The following is a 16,864-nucleotide window of genomic DNA, read 5'->3' as shown; positions in this document are numbered from 1 at the left end:
TCTTAATTTGTCACATATCCACTGGCCTATTTTAAACATTTAAATTCGTGGTCCAGTTGGAAGCTGTGTGTTTAAGACTTTTGTCTTTTGACAGTAGGGTGGTAATATCAGATGCTCAGAAGTCTTCTTGCAGACATTTTACTCTTTTATAAAGACATTTGAAAATGCCTTGATTCATGTAAAATATTTTTATTCCACACGTCACCATGAAACCTTTGTGATTAACTGTTTTTACATACCTGGGAATACATGTCAAAGTATAGTGAAGCCCAAAATTATTCATACTCTTAGCAGCATTTAAAGTTATTTTACCAAGAAACATGTAGGACATGAAAAAAAGCCCTTTATACACAGGGATGTAAATTAGATTTTTTTTTTAATGTTTTTGTTTCAACACAATAATTTATATCCTTTTTAATAGTCAATATTTATTGGCAGTGCCGTAACAACAGCTTCTTCTTCTATTAGCCACAGTATTCCATGGTTTTTCCAATTAATTTGTCAGCAATCAAAACCAAAGCCAACTAATCTAGTTGTACTTCTATTAACATTTAAAACTTGGCATCAGCGTCCAAGTAAGGATCTCATCAAGACATCCAAAGGTGAATAAATGCTGGTAACAACAGCGGTGTGTTGAGGTATTCCCAATTTACAGTTTGGACACGGCGCCTTGTAAGGTCAGAGTTCAATTCCCAAAGAAATATGATGCTACATTCTGATTTCAGACTAAATTAAGGCACTCATCCGGCTAGTTATGTTTAGAAGTAGCCGGAGGTGATGGATGAAAGGTGGCTTTTGGAGTTTTTCTCTTTCTCTAACTTAAATGGGCGTTCTTCTCTTTTGATCTCTATGAAATGCTGACCATGCTCACCCCTGACCTGTCTGAACATTTTGCTTTTAAAATATTTAACACCCTTTCCTGTGAGCTCCAACCCAACCCTACACACCCTTGTTTATGTAGTCACCTATTGCTCTTCTGACGCTCATGTGACATTTCTCACCTGGATATCAGGGCTCCACGTCTCTGTCCTGACAAAATAACAAGAGAATATGATTTAATGATAATTTGGGTGCAAGTTAGATTGATTTATGAAACACATTGTATATATATTTTATAAAAAACAAACTCCTGTGCTACATATCAAGAAAGTCCTTAATTTAATGTCTGGGCTCATCCTTTAAACACTTCAGCCATTTCAAACTTAAATTTCTCCTGCTCATTCATGCTCACTCACACATGCAGAGCAGTTGAGTTTCCCACCTCATCTGATCATATGCTCCGATCCAATAATCTGCGCTGAATAAACAGAAAGGCCTTCACGCCTCCTGTTTACCAGCATGCTCACATAAGTGTTGCTCACACTCTCACTTGCAGATTTGTTGAAGAGGATAAGCTGCTGGACAGCCGCCCGTCTGGCACAGCAATGCTACAATGACGAGACGGCGTCCGCATCAATATGTGTCTGAATGTGCTTTTACCTTTTTTTTTTTTTTTTCTCTTTTTTTTTCCTGGTTGCTTTGAGCTGTAACTCTGTCAGGCCGGACAAAGTTTTACTTCAGGGTTTTTGAAGTAAAACGTGGAGTGGTTGGAGCTCCGACTTACAGACCAAACTCCAAGAGAGGAGACCTTTTTTATTATTATTATTCATACCAGAGGCCATGTCTGCAGCTCAGGTTTCGGTGCTGATATTTCTTCTGAATTATGTAAGTCTTGTTGTTGATATTCATTTGCGTCTCACTGATTCTCACTTAGATTACCTAAACTTTCTGCAGGTGTAGCATTAGCAAACAAGCTAAAATGTTAAATGTCACTATTGAACATTTTCATCTCAGATTTACAACCAGATTTAACTTTGTTGTTGTTATTTTGTCAAGGGTGATATTGAACTGCCTTAGCTGTAATTTAGATACATTATTTTTTAAGTGAACATGAAAGAAGGCTAGTTTTAATATTACAGTCCAACCCATAAAGCCAAGAATGCTGAGAGTTTATATCCTCAATCAAGTGTTTTTGTCTAATTTTCTGTCAGTGTTTTCATTCTGTATCCTCATTGTTGTCCTTAATATGTGATTAATAGACCTGGCCAAGAGTAAACAGAAGCAAGTAAAGTCGTAGAAAAAAAAAATTCTCATTTCTTTTTTATTTTTTAATTTTTGTTCTGTCTGACCTATTTATGAGAGGAATTTGTTTTTTTATTTATGCTCTATTACTTGATTTAAATAGATTTCACTTTAGCTTTCATGGTTTTTGTGCATTGTCTACACTCACTTATCTTTTTAACCTAAAGCCAGCTGTCACTACTGTTGTTGTCCTGTAATATTGAGTTTTATTCACAGTATCTTTATAGCCGTTTTGAAAAATGTCATTGTTGTTTTGATTACAGTTCTCAGAAGATGTCTGAATAAAACCTGAACTTCTTTATGTCGAAAAAATTCCAAACAGGTCGGCTCTTTTCACGGGATAACCGCTCAGGCTGGATTCAAATCAAGCCCAGAAAACCGGGCTGGTTCCTCTGAGCCGACCGTGAGGACGTTCCCTGCTTCACACACACATGATGGTCACACGAAAGCTTTACTAGAAACCCAGAACATTGTGGAAACAACGCCCACAAGCTCAACCAGCAGAGATGAAGACAAACCAGACACTGAAAGATGCAAAGATTATAAAGGCAGGGATCCTGAACCACATCCTGTACCCTTGACTGAGGAGGAGCTTTTTAAATCTGATGTGGAGAACCAGGGGAGTCAGTGGAGCTCTGAAGACATGACGAGGAGTCCGACTCCAGGGAAACCTCAGTATGAGCTTCATGCAGCCGATGGCAGCTTCACAAGTGATATTGTGTCTGTCGTAGACACTGTTGAGGCGACTCGCTCAGGCCCTAATATTCAATCTGAGAATCCCACAGAAACAATCATGACAGACGCTTTTTCTAACAGACCGCATGTTGCTCCCACTCCTACTTCTGTTTCCACCTCTGAATCAGGCCCTCTTGTCTCCAGCTCATATAAGGGTGGAGGAGAAATGAAGGAAGTAAGAAAGAAATCACCATCATCAGTCATCACATGGCCACTGTTTGCAGGCACGACCTCATCCCCAGAAGACTGCAGAGCAAAACAGGAGCAGGAACAAAAAGAAAAGGCAGAATCAGAGGATTTATCTGCACCTCAGAAAGCTCCAGCTTCAAACCTGACCCTTATTACTAGCAGAATAATAAAGGGAGAAGAACTGAACACTACTGACTTTGAAGCTAAGTTGGATAATACGTCTGCCAGTGAGACAAGGGAAAAAGTAAAAATGGGTGAACATCTAGAACCTGTTTCTCCTAAAGTCAATGCGACACAACTTCCGCAGGCAGGAGGAAACGAAAGAGCAGATACAGATTACGGTGACGAAGAGTTAAAGGAGGAGGAGGAAGATTTGAAACATCCAGCAGTGGAAGCTACGGTCTTTGACAATGAGGAATTCAAACCCCACCATCAGTCCTCATCAGATTTAATCGTTCAGTTTAATTCTGGAGTCCAACCCCAGACCAAAACGCCACAACAGACTGTTCAAGCAGCCAATCAGGCCTCAGACGTCAAATCCAGACAAGTACAGGCAAAACCCAGACCAGGAATCAGAGGTCAAAGGGTAAGACTTTAACACAACTTTTCAAGAGAAGTTTTTAGAAACATAATTTATATATCTCCATTTATGCAAAGGTGAATTCAAATGTGTTAACAAAAAAAAAAAATAAATGTATAAATTAAATGTAAATTTTAAACAAATATATAACTAATACATAGGTAACTGCTGTAGTCTTTTACATTTATGTAGTAAAACAACAATGTTTTCGGTGTGGATTTTAAAGAGTCAACAATTTCTGCACCTTTTAGGTTTTCAGGGAGTTTGTTCCAGAGTCAGCGATCATAAAAACTGGATGCTGACCAGAAATGTTTTGTTCTCACCTTATGAACCTTATGAACACTAAGCGAACAGGCCTTAGATAACCTGACCTGCAAAGTTCATCCCTGATAAGCAGTTCTGAAATGCATTGCTCTCTCAGTGCCTAGATGATTTATAAACCAGGCACTGCAGAGGCTGAAGGACCCTTGTAATGTAACTGATTGTTTTTCTGATTTTAATTTTTTCTGGCCAGGACTCCTGCAGCAGCAGCATTTTTGATGGCGTGCAGCTTCCCGGGGTGATTTTTATTTTTAAAGAGACTTATAAAGACCTGGAAACAATAATCTTCTCTTCTGCATATAAGAGCATGTAACATTTTGTCTTTTTTTTTTAAAGGAAGCCTTTTATTTTCTGAGTGTTTTAAAGATTTATGAATCAGTCTCATAGGGTAAAGTTAAGTGCTGATTTCTAAACCTTCCTTTTTTTGGGAGCAAACACAATAAATAATTTCTCCACTTCACTGAACTGAAAGAAAATGTAGCTCCACAGCAATACTTCACAGACTGAGGCATGGTATCATGTTTAATTTAAACAAAATTTTAAACTTTAAGAATTGAGCATTGTGGAGCCCCTTCGCTGTGATTTAGTGGTGCTTCTCTGTCACATAAAGTTTGATTGATTTGGTTGAGAACAGCACCAGACAGATCACATCCAGTTTTCTAATCTAACAAACAAATGTTGTTTAGTTCGTTTTAGTTTGTTTTCATCCAGCTTGGTGTTTTTCAAATTAATTTCAGTAGCACTGTCAGTCCATTCCGATTTAGTTTTGCTTACTTTTTATAGAGTTCAGTTTAGTTTAAGTTCAGAACTCACAAAAGAATGCAAAAGAAATGGCACATCACAGAAAGTTTTTTGTAAATCTTCCACCCAAAAACCAATGTCCAGATATATACAATAGAAATAATTAGAGACAATGAAGCTGTAAATATTTTATCTACCAATAGAAATTTTTGTGCACAGCAATCAAGTTCAAACATCTCTTAATAGATGTGTTTTTTTCTTTTCATGTTTCATGAAAAAACAAAAACTGCTGTAAAATATGTATGATCCTAAAAAGTGGCTCGTTGAATTTTGTGTGCAGCAAATTAATTTACTTTCTTTATGCATTACTGAAATGTTCCATTGTAGCGTTTGGAAATTAAAATAAAATGGGACTAAGACGAAACCTTTTTCTTTTGAAGGTTTGACGACGTGAAACAAAGGTTGGGTTTGTTTCTCGATTGAAAAGCTTTGCCTCCCTCATGTGGTGAATCTTTGGTATTACAAATGATTCTGACAGCTTTTACATTTGCGTTTGATGAACTAAGATTTCCTCTTAACATCTTAAGAGGATATTTTTTATCTGTATAAATAATATCTGAAATATCTTTACGTCTTGGAAATATCTATAAATAATTTTTAATATGCATAAAAAATCTATTCACTTTTTTAACTTTGTTGGTGCTGGAAATGAGAGATGTGTAAGGATACAATAAAAAAAATGTAGTTATCACATACTTTAAAAAGATTTTTACAAAATATAGAAAATAGTGTATAAGTGAAACATTTATGAAACCAAACCATGAACAGATGTGAGAAAATTAATTATGCAGGATTGAGATTTTTCTTCCTGTTTGTCCAGGTTACAGGTGAAAATTCTGTTGTAAAGTTTTTGCAAGCAAACTAAATTTGTGCGTTATTCTTTCTTTAGGGACAGCAGGGTCCACCAGGACTACCAGGGCTGCCGGGAACTAAAGGGGACAAAGTAACGTGTAAACGTGTATTTTCTTCAAACCTTATTCTAAGCAGATTAACACTGCATAAATGGCTCTGGATCATTTAGAGTCTGAGAGTCTTTTGTTGTACCATCTGAAACTTTACAGGTTGAATTTACATAAAAATGAATCTTTGATCTACTAAAAATCCAGCTGTGGGTTTTTTTTTTGGTTGTTGTTTTGTTGTTGTTTTTTTCAATAGAGGCTCATCCAAATGATGACAACATGATCTAAAATTAGACATGTTTTCCTCATCAAAGAAACACATTGTTCTCTGGCTTCTAAGGGCTACCAAGGCGTCATGGGCAGGACCGGGCAGACAGGATACAGAGGCCCTGTTGGGCCACCTGGGATGTCCGCCATTGTTGTGTTCAAAACCTCTGAAGAAGAGTGGGAGGCTTTCAAGGTAAGTGTCCTCTGTGGATCTCCACCAGCAGTAATCAAACCCCATAAATACAAACAACAGGCAGCGAAAATGGTCAGATAAACCGAGGCTGTGAAATAAGTTAAATAATAATAAAGATGAAAATATACAGCAGTGTGAACGGGTCAGTAGAAGCTACTGAATTAAACAGATTGAAGAAATGAAGCAGCTAACAAATGTTCTGCTCTTTATCTATTTACGTCACTGCCATAGGACGCATTCATTTAGCGATCTTTGCGGTTCCGTTGGACGTCTGGAGGGAATTTTATATCACCTGCTGATTTGTGACATGATGGAAGATGCCAGCCCTGCAGTCAGAAAACTGCAGGGAACAGACAGTTGATTTCTTGTAGTTTATCCTAACCTAATTTGACAGATAACATCAACAAAGGATCATTGAGGTACTTTAGACAACTGTGAGACAGGTCTTTTGTTTGTCAGCAGTGGTTTTCACCTTGGAGTCCTCCCAAGAGATCGAATTTCTGCTCAGTCTCTTTGATATTAAATCACAAATACTGCTTTTGAAATAGAAAAGTGAGAGCTGCTGTGCTGCAGATGTTCTTGAATTTCTTTAACTTGGGATTTTTTCTTTAACTTTGGGATTTTTTTTAGCCTACAGGTTTTATTTACAGATTGATTCTGCAAGTCCTTTGTCACACTCCTTCTCCCCTTGATAACTATATCATCACTTAACTTTGTTTATTCATTTGATAATAAAAAAATTGTTTTTCACAACTGTTTTTTGTCTCATTCTCTTGCAGAAAAAGAAAATCTACAGACAGCTGGTATCTTCTTGGCCGGTAGGCGACTGTTGTGTCACTAGGATGCATTTACGTTACACTACTATTAGGGAAGTCCCTGGTGCTCAAAAATAAAATCAAAGTACGGGAAGGTAGAGGTGGTTTGATGAGAACTGTCTTATAAACCCTGATAAGGAATTAAGGAATTGGTTTTATTTGCAGTTTTATAGCATCACTGACTGATCCGGAAGAACTCAGCATTGTTTTTGTTTTTTTTAAGTTAATATGGACCGGACTGGGCTGGACAGTATGAATGTGCCTGCACAATAAACTGAATGTAACAGATTGAAAGCAATGCACGGTATTGTTGGACTTTAGTTCATTTCAGAAACTGTGAAATCATTCAACTGTTTCCGCTAAAGAGCTAACTTTAAGTCTGTCCACCTTGTTAAAGCCTCTCATGAAGATGTTTCGCCACAAATATTACCTTCTAAAAAGCACTCTAGTGCTGTACAAATGTAAACTTTCTTTTTTTTTATCATGAAATGCTTTGTTTTTATTGTACTTATTTAAATTTGTCTCTCAGTCTATTGTAAATCAGTCCAGCAGCAACTCAGCTGCTGCTTTAGGTGATTGGTGAGATAGTATTTCAGTCTAAAACATTTGTCATTGCACTGTGTCCTTTAGCCACATTTAACATCTGGATTTACTGTTCACTGCTGCTGTCTCAAATAAGAGCAATCTCACTGAATAGTGTGCAGATTAGGATGCAGCGTTTTGCTGTCTTGCCTAAATTTTCTGCAGCAAAATGTCATCCTTCCTACATCTAACTTCAAAACTCCAAGGACCTTATTGTTTTCATAAGGTTATGTGATAATTAACAGAACAATATTTGGTTCTTCTGGGTTTTTTTTTGGTTTTTTTTACTATTTCCTCTAAAGGAGTGACAATTAGTACAACTTTGTGGATTAATATGTTACCTATCAGTACATTCAGATTTTTACCATATTTAAAATGTTCAGTAAAAGGAAAGAAATGTTATGCTTATAATTTTTGTATCCTTTTTTTTTTTTTTTTTTTTTTTGCAGAAACGTAAAGGACCTCCGGGCCTGCCTGGACTTCCTGGAGAAGAGGGACCAGTTGTAGGGAAACAATTAAATTTTAAAAAGTCCCTGTTACATGATCCACTTCCACTCAAATAACTATTTGCCTCCAAGGGGACATTTCAAGACTCAGGAGGAGCACAAATAGACTCTATAATGACGGCTCAAACAATAGAAATGATCAAATTCACACATATACTAATGAATATACAGATATACACATAGTGAAAAATTCAGTGGGATTTTGTGCATTTTGCCTAATAAAATTACATCAAATGAAAAATAAACTAGAATTTTTTTTTTTTTTTTTTTTTCAGGGGCCACCTGGTAATACTGGAAAGCAAGGACCAAAAGGAGCTCCAGGGAAAATTGTAAGCACCTGCTGTTCAGCTCCAAAGAGTCTGCAGATCCAGAGCTACACTTTAGCTCCTCTGGCTCCAAATAATTCAGATCAGAAATTACATAGACATGTGTTGGGATTTTTGCTTGTAAAGTTAATAGAAAAGTCTAGTTTTGGCAGTTTTTCGATATTAAAAAATCCACTTTAGGGACTATTTTCTCTTGAAACATTATGTTCCTACAGGGGAGACCTGGACCGCAAGGTATGCCGGGTCCACAGGGTCGACCTGGAGAAGACGGCGCCCCAGGACGAGATGCTGAATCAGGCCCTACAGGCTTCCCTGGAGAACAGGTGCTGATGCTCTCAGACATAAAGTTTCCTGATTGTGTTTTCGCTTTTCCATATAATAAGTAGAAAAATACTTTGGCACACTGGAAAAGCTGCTGTAAAATGATACATAATTACAGTTATTTGGATTACATGCACTGCATAAAAACACCCATTAACGTTTTTTTACTTACTGTTTGATATAAAATCAAAGTAAACTTTTCCTGTTTTAAGGTGGTTAGGATTTGCCAAAATAATTTGCATTAGCATTTGTGAATGTCCAGATGACGATGCGATGGCTTGTTTGTAATCTACCAGTTTACAACACTGGAGGTAAATGGATGAGTTTTAAGGCATCACCTCAAACACACTGATGCCTTCAGTGACATTATGGAAAAAAAAAATCAAAAGAAATCAGCCAAGAAAAAAAAAAAAGTGCACCTTCACAACAAGTCTGTTTCATCTAAACTCAAAAAACTTTAAATCATTTACCTATAAAACCTGTGTTTGTTTAATTATGACTTTGATTGTTCTGTATTTTTTTTTTTTTTCATACAGGGTCTTAAAGGTTACGGTGGAGAGAAGGGAAGCAAAGGGGAGCTGGGTGAGTGGGTAAGATTACAGTGAACTTCACGTTTCACAGACACTATAAACGGCAAAGTTGTAATATTGTGTTTTCAATATAACACAAAAACAAATGTTTGGTTGTTGCACATCTTAAAAATATCAGCTCTTCCTTAAATATTCATTCATATTTTGCTCTTTTCTTTACATTTTAACACAACGTTCTCTTCCTCCAGGGTTACCAGGGAGAAGCTGGAGCTCAGGGGCAAAGAGGAAGAAAAGGAGCAAAGGTCAGATTGAATATTCAACCCGTTAAATCTCACCACATTTACGTGTCGTTTGATTTGTATTTCGTGTTTTACGTCAGGGAAATAAGGGAGCCAAGGGGTTTGAAGGGATTCCCGGCTATAGTGTAAGTTTTATCTTGAAACACACAGACTTCGTCTTTCCTTGCTGTTGCATTACAAAATAACATCCCTGACTGTACTGTAAACACAATAATGTTGTGTTCAATGTTCAGGGCATACCTGGAGTCAGGGGACCTCGTGGTTTCCCAGGACCACCAGGACCTCTGGTTAGTGTCACACAGCTGACTGGATCAGTCTTATCGACACAGTACCGACACAGATCACTCAGAGTAAATGATTTGTGTCTTTCAGGAACTTTCACAGGATGCAGTGACTTATCAAAATCCAATCACATGTAAACTTACGCCTTGATCACAATCTCTGTTGCTTTTTTTAGGGAGAAATCGGAGCTCCGGGCTTTAGCGGTCCTCCCGGTTCGCCTGTAAGTCGGTAACAGCGTCGATTCACCACATCACGCACCAGTCGACATCTGAGTAGTGCAAACGACTCGGTAAGATTCAGTAAGTCAATATTCTATCTCATCAGGGGAAAATTGGCCCCAGAGGATTGGTGGGACTCACTGGAGTTAAGGGGCCACCTGTAAGTGAGACAAGTTTTAAAGCAGGCGACGTTGACATGGGAATAAAAAACGACCGTCGTCAAAAGAACTGCTTCTGCTTTCAGGGTCATCAAGGACAAATGGGCTCCAGGGGAGCAGCTGGACCACAGGTGGCGGGACGTTAACATGCATGCTCTTCAGGCTGATGTTTGAGGAAATGTTATTTGTTAAAAGACTGTGGTTTTATTCAGGGAGAGCCTGGTCCAGATGGAGCGGTGGGGTTTCCTGGTGTGCAGGGCCCTCAGGTACAGCATGTCAAAACATTTGGCTGGAAACTTATCTATCGGTAAAACAAGCAATCGATTGAGCATAAGATATAATCGTGACTCAGTGACAAAAACTGATCACGGTGTCATTGAGCCTCCACAGGTTCACTGGCACCTCTGATGAAAATGTGTGAAAAGCATTTAATCTTTTATTGTAACATAATTTCACACTGAAAACTTAAGACACATTGAATATAATTTTGATCTTAGTACATTTTTTTTAGCAAATTAGGACATAATTTCAAATTGACCTGTAATAATCCCTACAAAATAAATGTGATACCTCTGACGGTAGGACCATTGATTATTGATTTTGTTAAAAGCGGCTACTTTTCCATTGTCGTAAGTCACTATACGCTCATTAAAGGTTTCATGTGTTAAAGGTTTTCAGTGAGACGATGCAGCTGCAATAAATGTGTATACTTTAAGGCTTTTCTAGATGTTTATCAGTGACACCTGCAAATGAAAATGAGGCTGTGATGATAGTAAGGCAACTTCTATTTGTTTCTTCAAAGGGAAACCCTGGACTGATTGGACCTGCAGGACCTAAAGGTGATCCTGTAAGTATGTCCAATCAAGCAAGTGAAAACAAAATGAATGCTGTCATTAATTTGCACTTTTTTTTCTTTTCTTTTTTTTTTTTTTACCAGGGAGATCAAGGAGATGAGGGTGAAATTGGTGAACCTGGACCTCCTGGACTGAATGTAAGGTCACTTGTAAACTTGACAATGTTTAGAAGTGAAAATGTGCTAGCATTATTCACAAACCTGCCAGAATATTGTCTTATTTTCCTTCTTAAGGGGGACATTGGAGAATCAGGGAAGCCAGGACCCTCAGGTGATCCTGTAAGATTACATAAAGCCATTTCATTTTCTTTTTTTTTCTTTTTTTTTTTTTTTACTGTAGCTAAAATGAGTCCACCATGCGTGTTTAATTCCTTCTTGCAAATCTGCAACAATTCATTTTTGAAACTAAAAATCTAAATGTGGACTTTTATGTTTGTGTTTGTTTCAATCAGGGTGCCAAAGCCCGGAAAGGTGAGAAGGGAAGCACAGGGTTCAACGGAGACCTTGTAAGTTTGATCCTTCCAGCTGATCAGGTCCGTTTAGACGGTCAACCAGATCAGTGACTCTGTTGTTCAACTTTTGTGTTCAGGGACCTCCAGGGCCTCCAGGAAAACAGGGAGTGAAAGGGCGTAAGGGCCCAACAGGGCTACAGGGACTGGAAGGACCAAGAGGACTGATGGGACTTCCTGGACCCGCTGTGAGTGAAATAAATTAGATGAATGAAGACAGAATCACTTCTGATACTAAAGATGAATCTTTCTCTGATTAAGGGACCTGATGGCATTATGGGAGAGCAAGGGAGGCAGGGACAAGAAGGACCCAAGGTGAACTCGATCAAATCTCTGGATTTGGACATTAAAAGCAGAAAAATGAACATGAAAAATGTTTAAATTTTTTTCTGTGTCTATGTTCTCTATTAAAGGGAGATCAGGGACAGAGTGGCAATCAGGGAAGTCCTGGCTCGAGAGGAGTCAAGGTAGAACAAAGACGTATGCTAAGCTACCATGATTTGTTCAGGAAGTGTTTATATTTAATAGTGATATTAATACAGTAAAGTATTTACATTTTCTCAAGATACAACTATAATGTTTGACATATTTTTGTTGGTATTTTTATGTGATGTAGAAAAAAGAAGGACTCATAATTTTAGAAAAATATTTAAATTAAATTTTCAAAAGTGTGGGAGTCGTAAGTATCCATCCCTCATGAATCAACAATTTAACGCTGAATATTCGACTGGACGTTTAGCTGTGACTTTTTTGTCTTTGACCTACAGGGAGTGATTCTCCACCTCAGACACCAGACTTTCCCTAACATGATTTTTCACCCAGATACACCCTGTTATTAGCTTCATCCATCTCCCCATCAGCTTCTCTGTCACTGCGAAAGAAAAGTCTCCTGACAGCATGATACTGCCACCACCATGTTTCACTGTGTTTCCAGAATGATTGCAGTATCTCTCCCCTACGTGGCTTTCAGCTGACTGCAAATGGGATTTCTTTCTTTCCATACATTACTGGGGACAGCCTTATGACCCGACCGAGCCACTGCAGAAAAATCTAATCTGATCCAAGCCCAGAGCCTTTTCATGTGAAGTGAGATTACTGCATGAATAATACATCCATGCGACTTATGGTTATTGCTGCGTTTTAGGGCCGAGGCGGTCGAGCTGGATTTTCTGGACTGCCTGGACCCATTGTGAGTCGGAGTAAGAGAAGGATTTGTTTCATTTAAATGCTGATGGCTGATCTGATGCTGTGGCTGTGCTTTCTGCCTGCAGGGAGAGATGGGCAAATCAGGAGAGAGAGGACCTGAAGGAGAACCTGGTATTAAGGTTCCTGTGTGGCCATATTTCCTTGGCTGTTCTCACACCTGACACCAATATTCAGCCTGAAGATAAAGATCTGCTCTTGGCTTTTTTTATATCTATTACTTCCAAGAATAAGCTGCTTTTATTAAACCTCTATGCAATGCAAAGGCATGGAAATAAGTGGAAAATTAACCATTTTAACTGTATAAATAAAAGAAATGTTATCGCAAAGTAGAAATTGAGGCTGAATGATGAATAATTCAGCAGAGCACGAAGATCCAACATATTTCAGAAACCTCACTGTTGTCAACATCAAGTTCATTTTTGTTTAAGTATGTTTCCTTTTGTTGTTTTTCTAAAATCCTAAGGAAGACTTTAAGGACTGAATATTAAAGGTTGCATCTGGTCCAGCATGTACTTGATCTGACAATTACATCTGTGCACTATTACCAATATGCAAATACCATCAGTCATCTGCATAAAGTGCAGGTGGAATCCTTCCTCAGATTATAGTAAATAAATTTCCAGTGGGGATATTCAAATCATTTTTAATTAGACAACTTAAACAACTTGGTTGCAGAAGCAGATTTTATATTGGTTTATTATTATTATTATTATTATTATTATTATTATTATTATTATTATTATTATTATTATTATTATTATTATTATTATTATTATTTTATTTTTGGTGCGTTTTGATGAATTCATGATAATTTTTTTCATCCACAAACATTCACCAAGAATAGTCTCCCATGTAATTAGAGTAGGCAGTGGGGAAATTTGCATTGTTACAGCAGAACAGAGGACAGGACAGAACCAATATAAAAAATATAAAAATCTATATATACAAAAAAATGCAAGTGAATATAGAAATACTGAAACAATATAGTAAAAACTAAGTAAATTCCATGTCTATATGTTAAGGTAGGGAGATAGGTGATGTTACTCATAGATTAAAGTAAATAAGAAATTTATTTACTAAATGGGACAACGTTTATTATGGAAAACACAATAATCTATGCTTCCCATAATCATGAAGATTTCCACACTGAAAATCTTTTCAATGTGAAAAGATTCATTGACAGATGTTTTGTTATTTGGAGCAATTGTAATGATTAAAAAGTCATGTTATGTTTGTGCAGGGACAGGGTGGCGTTCCAGGGGTTTCAGGACCAAAAGGGACGAAGGTGATTTTAATTTAAAACTTTTTTTTTTTTTTTTTTACGTTTTTGCACCTGCACTCATCAGCTACAGAAATCATATCCTGACAAAGTTTTTGAAGCAACAACAGCTGTAACCTGAAGATTCAGCTTTTATCAAAAGCCAAGTTTCATCCACTAAATACGGATGAGAAATGGAAAAGTTAATTAGACTGCTTATTGTTGCTGTCCTATCGCGTTTCAGGGTTCTCCGGGTCATTCAGGCAGCAGAGGGCAGGATGGTGAAATCGGAGCAAAAGTAAGTTATTCTCTAAACGACTTTCCTGTAAGTCAGTTTATGTTTTAAATTTAGGACTTGCTTTTGTGTAATAAACTGCTAAATGGCTTTTTTATATTTTAGGGACCAGCTGGTGAAAATGGAACGACTGGGGATGCTGGACCTCCAGGACCAAAAGTAAGCTCACTCCCAACAACGTGAATGTTACTTTACACTTGTTAATGTGTTTGAAAGGTTAGAGGCCTTGACAAACTTCGGCTCAGCTGTTACTGAAATCATTGTGTGATGACCTGGTATTTTCCACAGGGATCTCCTGGAAAATTAGGCTCTCCTGGCATTCAAGGCCTTGTAGGGAACAGTGTAGGTATTTGACTGGAAACAGAATTACCTGAAGTTATTTTCTTTGTGAGAGAAATTATAGATCAAAATATACAGATCATGTTTAAATGTGTTTATTTTCATAACCAGGGAGGACCTGGCAGCACAGGAGCAAAGGGGACAGCAGGAAGACCTGGAGACAGAGTACGTCTGAACACGGTCGCCATCTATAGACGATGAAAAGCAGAGACCATTGTTTTGTTTTTTTAAGTATCTGAGCTCTATTTGGTTAACTAAATGAGATTATTTTTGACATTTTGTGTGTGCCATCGGTCATGTTGAAGTACTTAAAAATATATATGTTTGTTTCTTCAGGGGATTAAAGGTAAACCAGGCCCCATGGGTCAAGCAGGAAATGAGGGGTCAAAGGTAAGGATTAAGAACTCATATTTTAGGTATTCAATTACATATTGCTGCCACAGAAGATAAAATACATTTAAATGTATGATTTTTAAAAGGGCAAAAGAGGTGAGGAAGGACCAAGAGGAAAGCAGGGGCCCCCAGTGAGTAATTTAGCTGAGCTGCTGCAGTTTAACATTGAATTATTTTCAAAGGACAAATATTGAAAGTCTGTTTGACATTCTGAGTTTATTTTTTTATTAATTAACATTTTACACCTCAGGGAGAAATTGGCGCTCCTGGACCAAAAGGATACTCGGGACCTCCTGTAAGATATTGGAGTTTCATTAATTAGATAGTAGACATGAAATAAATACTGCTGACCAATCATTGACCCACATCTTTGGGTTGTGCGAGCAATTGTTTTTTTTTTTGTTTTGTTTTGTTTTGTCTTGTTTTGTTTTTTTGTTGTTGTTTTTTTCAAAATCATCACATTTACCATAATGATTAAAAATCACAATTTCTCTGTTAAATTTCTGTTTTCATGATTTTGTTTTTTTTCCTCACAGGGTATCCAGGGTAACATTGGGCTCTGGGGTGAGGCAGGGCCACGAGGTCCTTCAGGTGACAAAGGACTGAAAGGTCCAGTTGGGCCAGATGGAATAACTGGTTATCCTGTGAGTTTAATCTGAATTATCTACTGCTGGACTTCATTTATTTGGTTTCATTCGTTTCTTTCTCTTTCTGCCTGTTGCCATTCTGCCTGCCTGTCTGACCTAAAAGGTCACGATGTTGACCAAAATGTTACTGGAACTAAATACCAAAACACAAAGCATTCTGTTTGGATAGAGTGCTTTGAGCTCTATTTGAATATGTAAGAGGGTGTTTCTATGATGTGGAAACACAACCAGTGTATGCAGCGGTGAACTTCATCATTTAATCACTCTGTGCTTTGCGGAATCACACCATATGATTGAATGCCTCGGTCTCAGACCTGAGACCTAAGCTCGTTCACTTCGGAGCGGAAATGCTAGCCGTGGAGAAAAGTCGAATATCATATAACAAAACATTAATTAGCTTTTAATGTTTTTAGACCGGGGGCTGCACAGTGGTGCAGTTGGTAGAGCTGTTGCCCTGCAGCAAGAAGGCTCTGGGTTCGATCCTCAGCCCCAGTCTTTTTGCATGGAGTTTGCATGTTCTCCCTGTGCAGGCGTGGGTTTTCTCCGGGTACTCCAGTTTCCTCCCACAGTCCAAAAACATGACCATCAGGTTAATTGGCCTCTCCAAATTGCCCCTAAGTGTGAGTGTGTGTGCATGATTGTGTGTCTGTGTTGCCCTGCGACAGACTGGCGACCTGTCCAGGGTGTACAAACAAAACTTGACAAAATGAAATAAAAAAATATATATTTTAAATAAATAAAATAAACTTAAATAAAACCGGAACGTTAGCTGGAGATAGGCACCGGCACCCCTCCTGACCCCACTAAGGGACAAGGGTGTAAAGAAAATGGATGGATGGATGTTTTTAGACCTCTGACTGACAGAATGTCTCCTAGCATATCTGCTGACAGCATCTTATGTGAGCAGAAAACAGGATGCGTCTTTCATGTCAGTCTGCTGAAAGTCTACGATTTCTTTTGGTTAGTCACCAGATCAGCTCAGAGCCTCGAGGCTCTAGTGTGAGAGAGGTTGAATAAAAGCAGAACTTTCTTTTTTTTTTCATTGCTTTACTAAATCTTAGTTAGTCATGGTGTTTGGGTAAGCAAGATCTTTGCAAAGCCATATTAATTTTATTCTCCCCACACAGGGTAAAGATGGGCCTCCAGGACTCATAGGATTGTCTGGTCTTAAAGGTGACAAGGTCAAGAATATAAAAGAAATTCTCCTCTATCACCACTTCT

The 16,864-nt window shown here is 37.9% G+C and overlaps 1 protein-coding gene across 1 annotated transcript; it reads left to right on the top strand.

Moving 5' to 3' along the window:
• Positions 1 to 2,431: 2,431 nt before the first annotated feature.
• LOC106906812 (uncharacterized) lies at positions 2,432 to 16,509 on the top strand (the record flags this gene model as incomplete). Its single annotated transcript, XM_088005259.1, has 30 exons — positions 2,432 to 3,631; positions 5,637 to 5,690; positions 5,987 to 6,106; positions 6,886 to 6,924; positions 7,953 to 8,006; positions 8,285 to 8,338; positions 8,551 to 8,658; positions 9,193 to 9,246; positions 9,435 to 9,488; positions 9,566 to 9,610; positions 9,719 to 9,772; positions 9,943 to 9,987; positions 10,092 to 10,145; positions 10,230 to 10,274; positions 10,356 to 10,409; positions 10,946 to 10,990; positions 11,081 to 11,134; positions 11,231 to 11,275; positions 11,449 to 11,502; positions 11,586 to 11,693; positions 11,767 to 11,820; positions 11,919 to 11,972; positions 12,650 to 12,694; positions 12,777 to 12,830; positions 13,952 to 13,996; positions 14,214 to 14,267; positions 14,370 to 14,423; positions 14,553 to 14,606; positions 14,715 to 14,768; positions 14,940 to 16,509. Coding segments are annotated over 30 exons (2,922 nt in total), but the record flags the coding sequence as incomplete, so codon positions are not given.
• Between the last annotated feature and the right edge of the window lie 355 nt (positions 16,510 to 16,864).

This window comes from Poecilia mexicana, unplaced genomic scaffold (genome assembly GCF_051168715.1).
Source record: "Poecilia mexicana isolate PSO_F unplaced genomic scaffold, ASM5116871v1 scaffold_4, whole genome shotgun sequence".
NCBI classification, from domain to species: Eukaryota; Metazoa; Chordata; class Actinopteri; order Cyprinodontiformes; family Poeciliidae; genus Poecilia; species Poecilia mexicana.
Note: the sequence above shows the minus strand (reverse complement) of the source record. Positions and strands in the feature narration are given on the sequence as shown.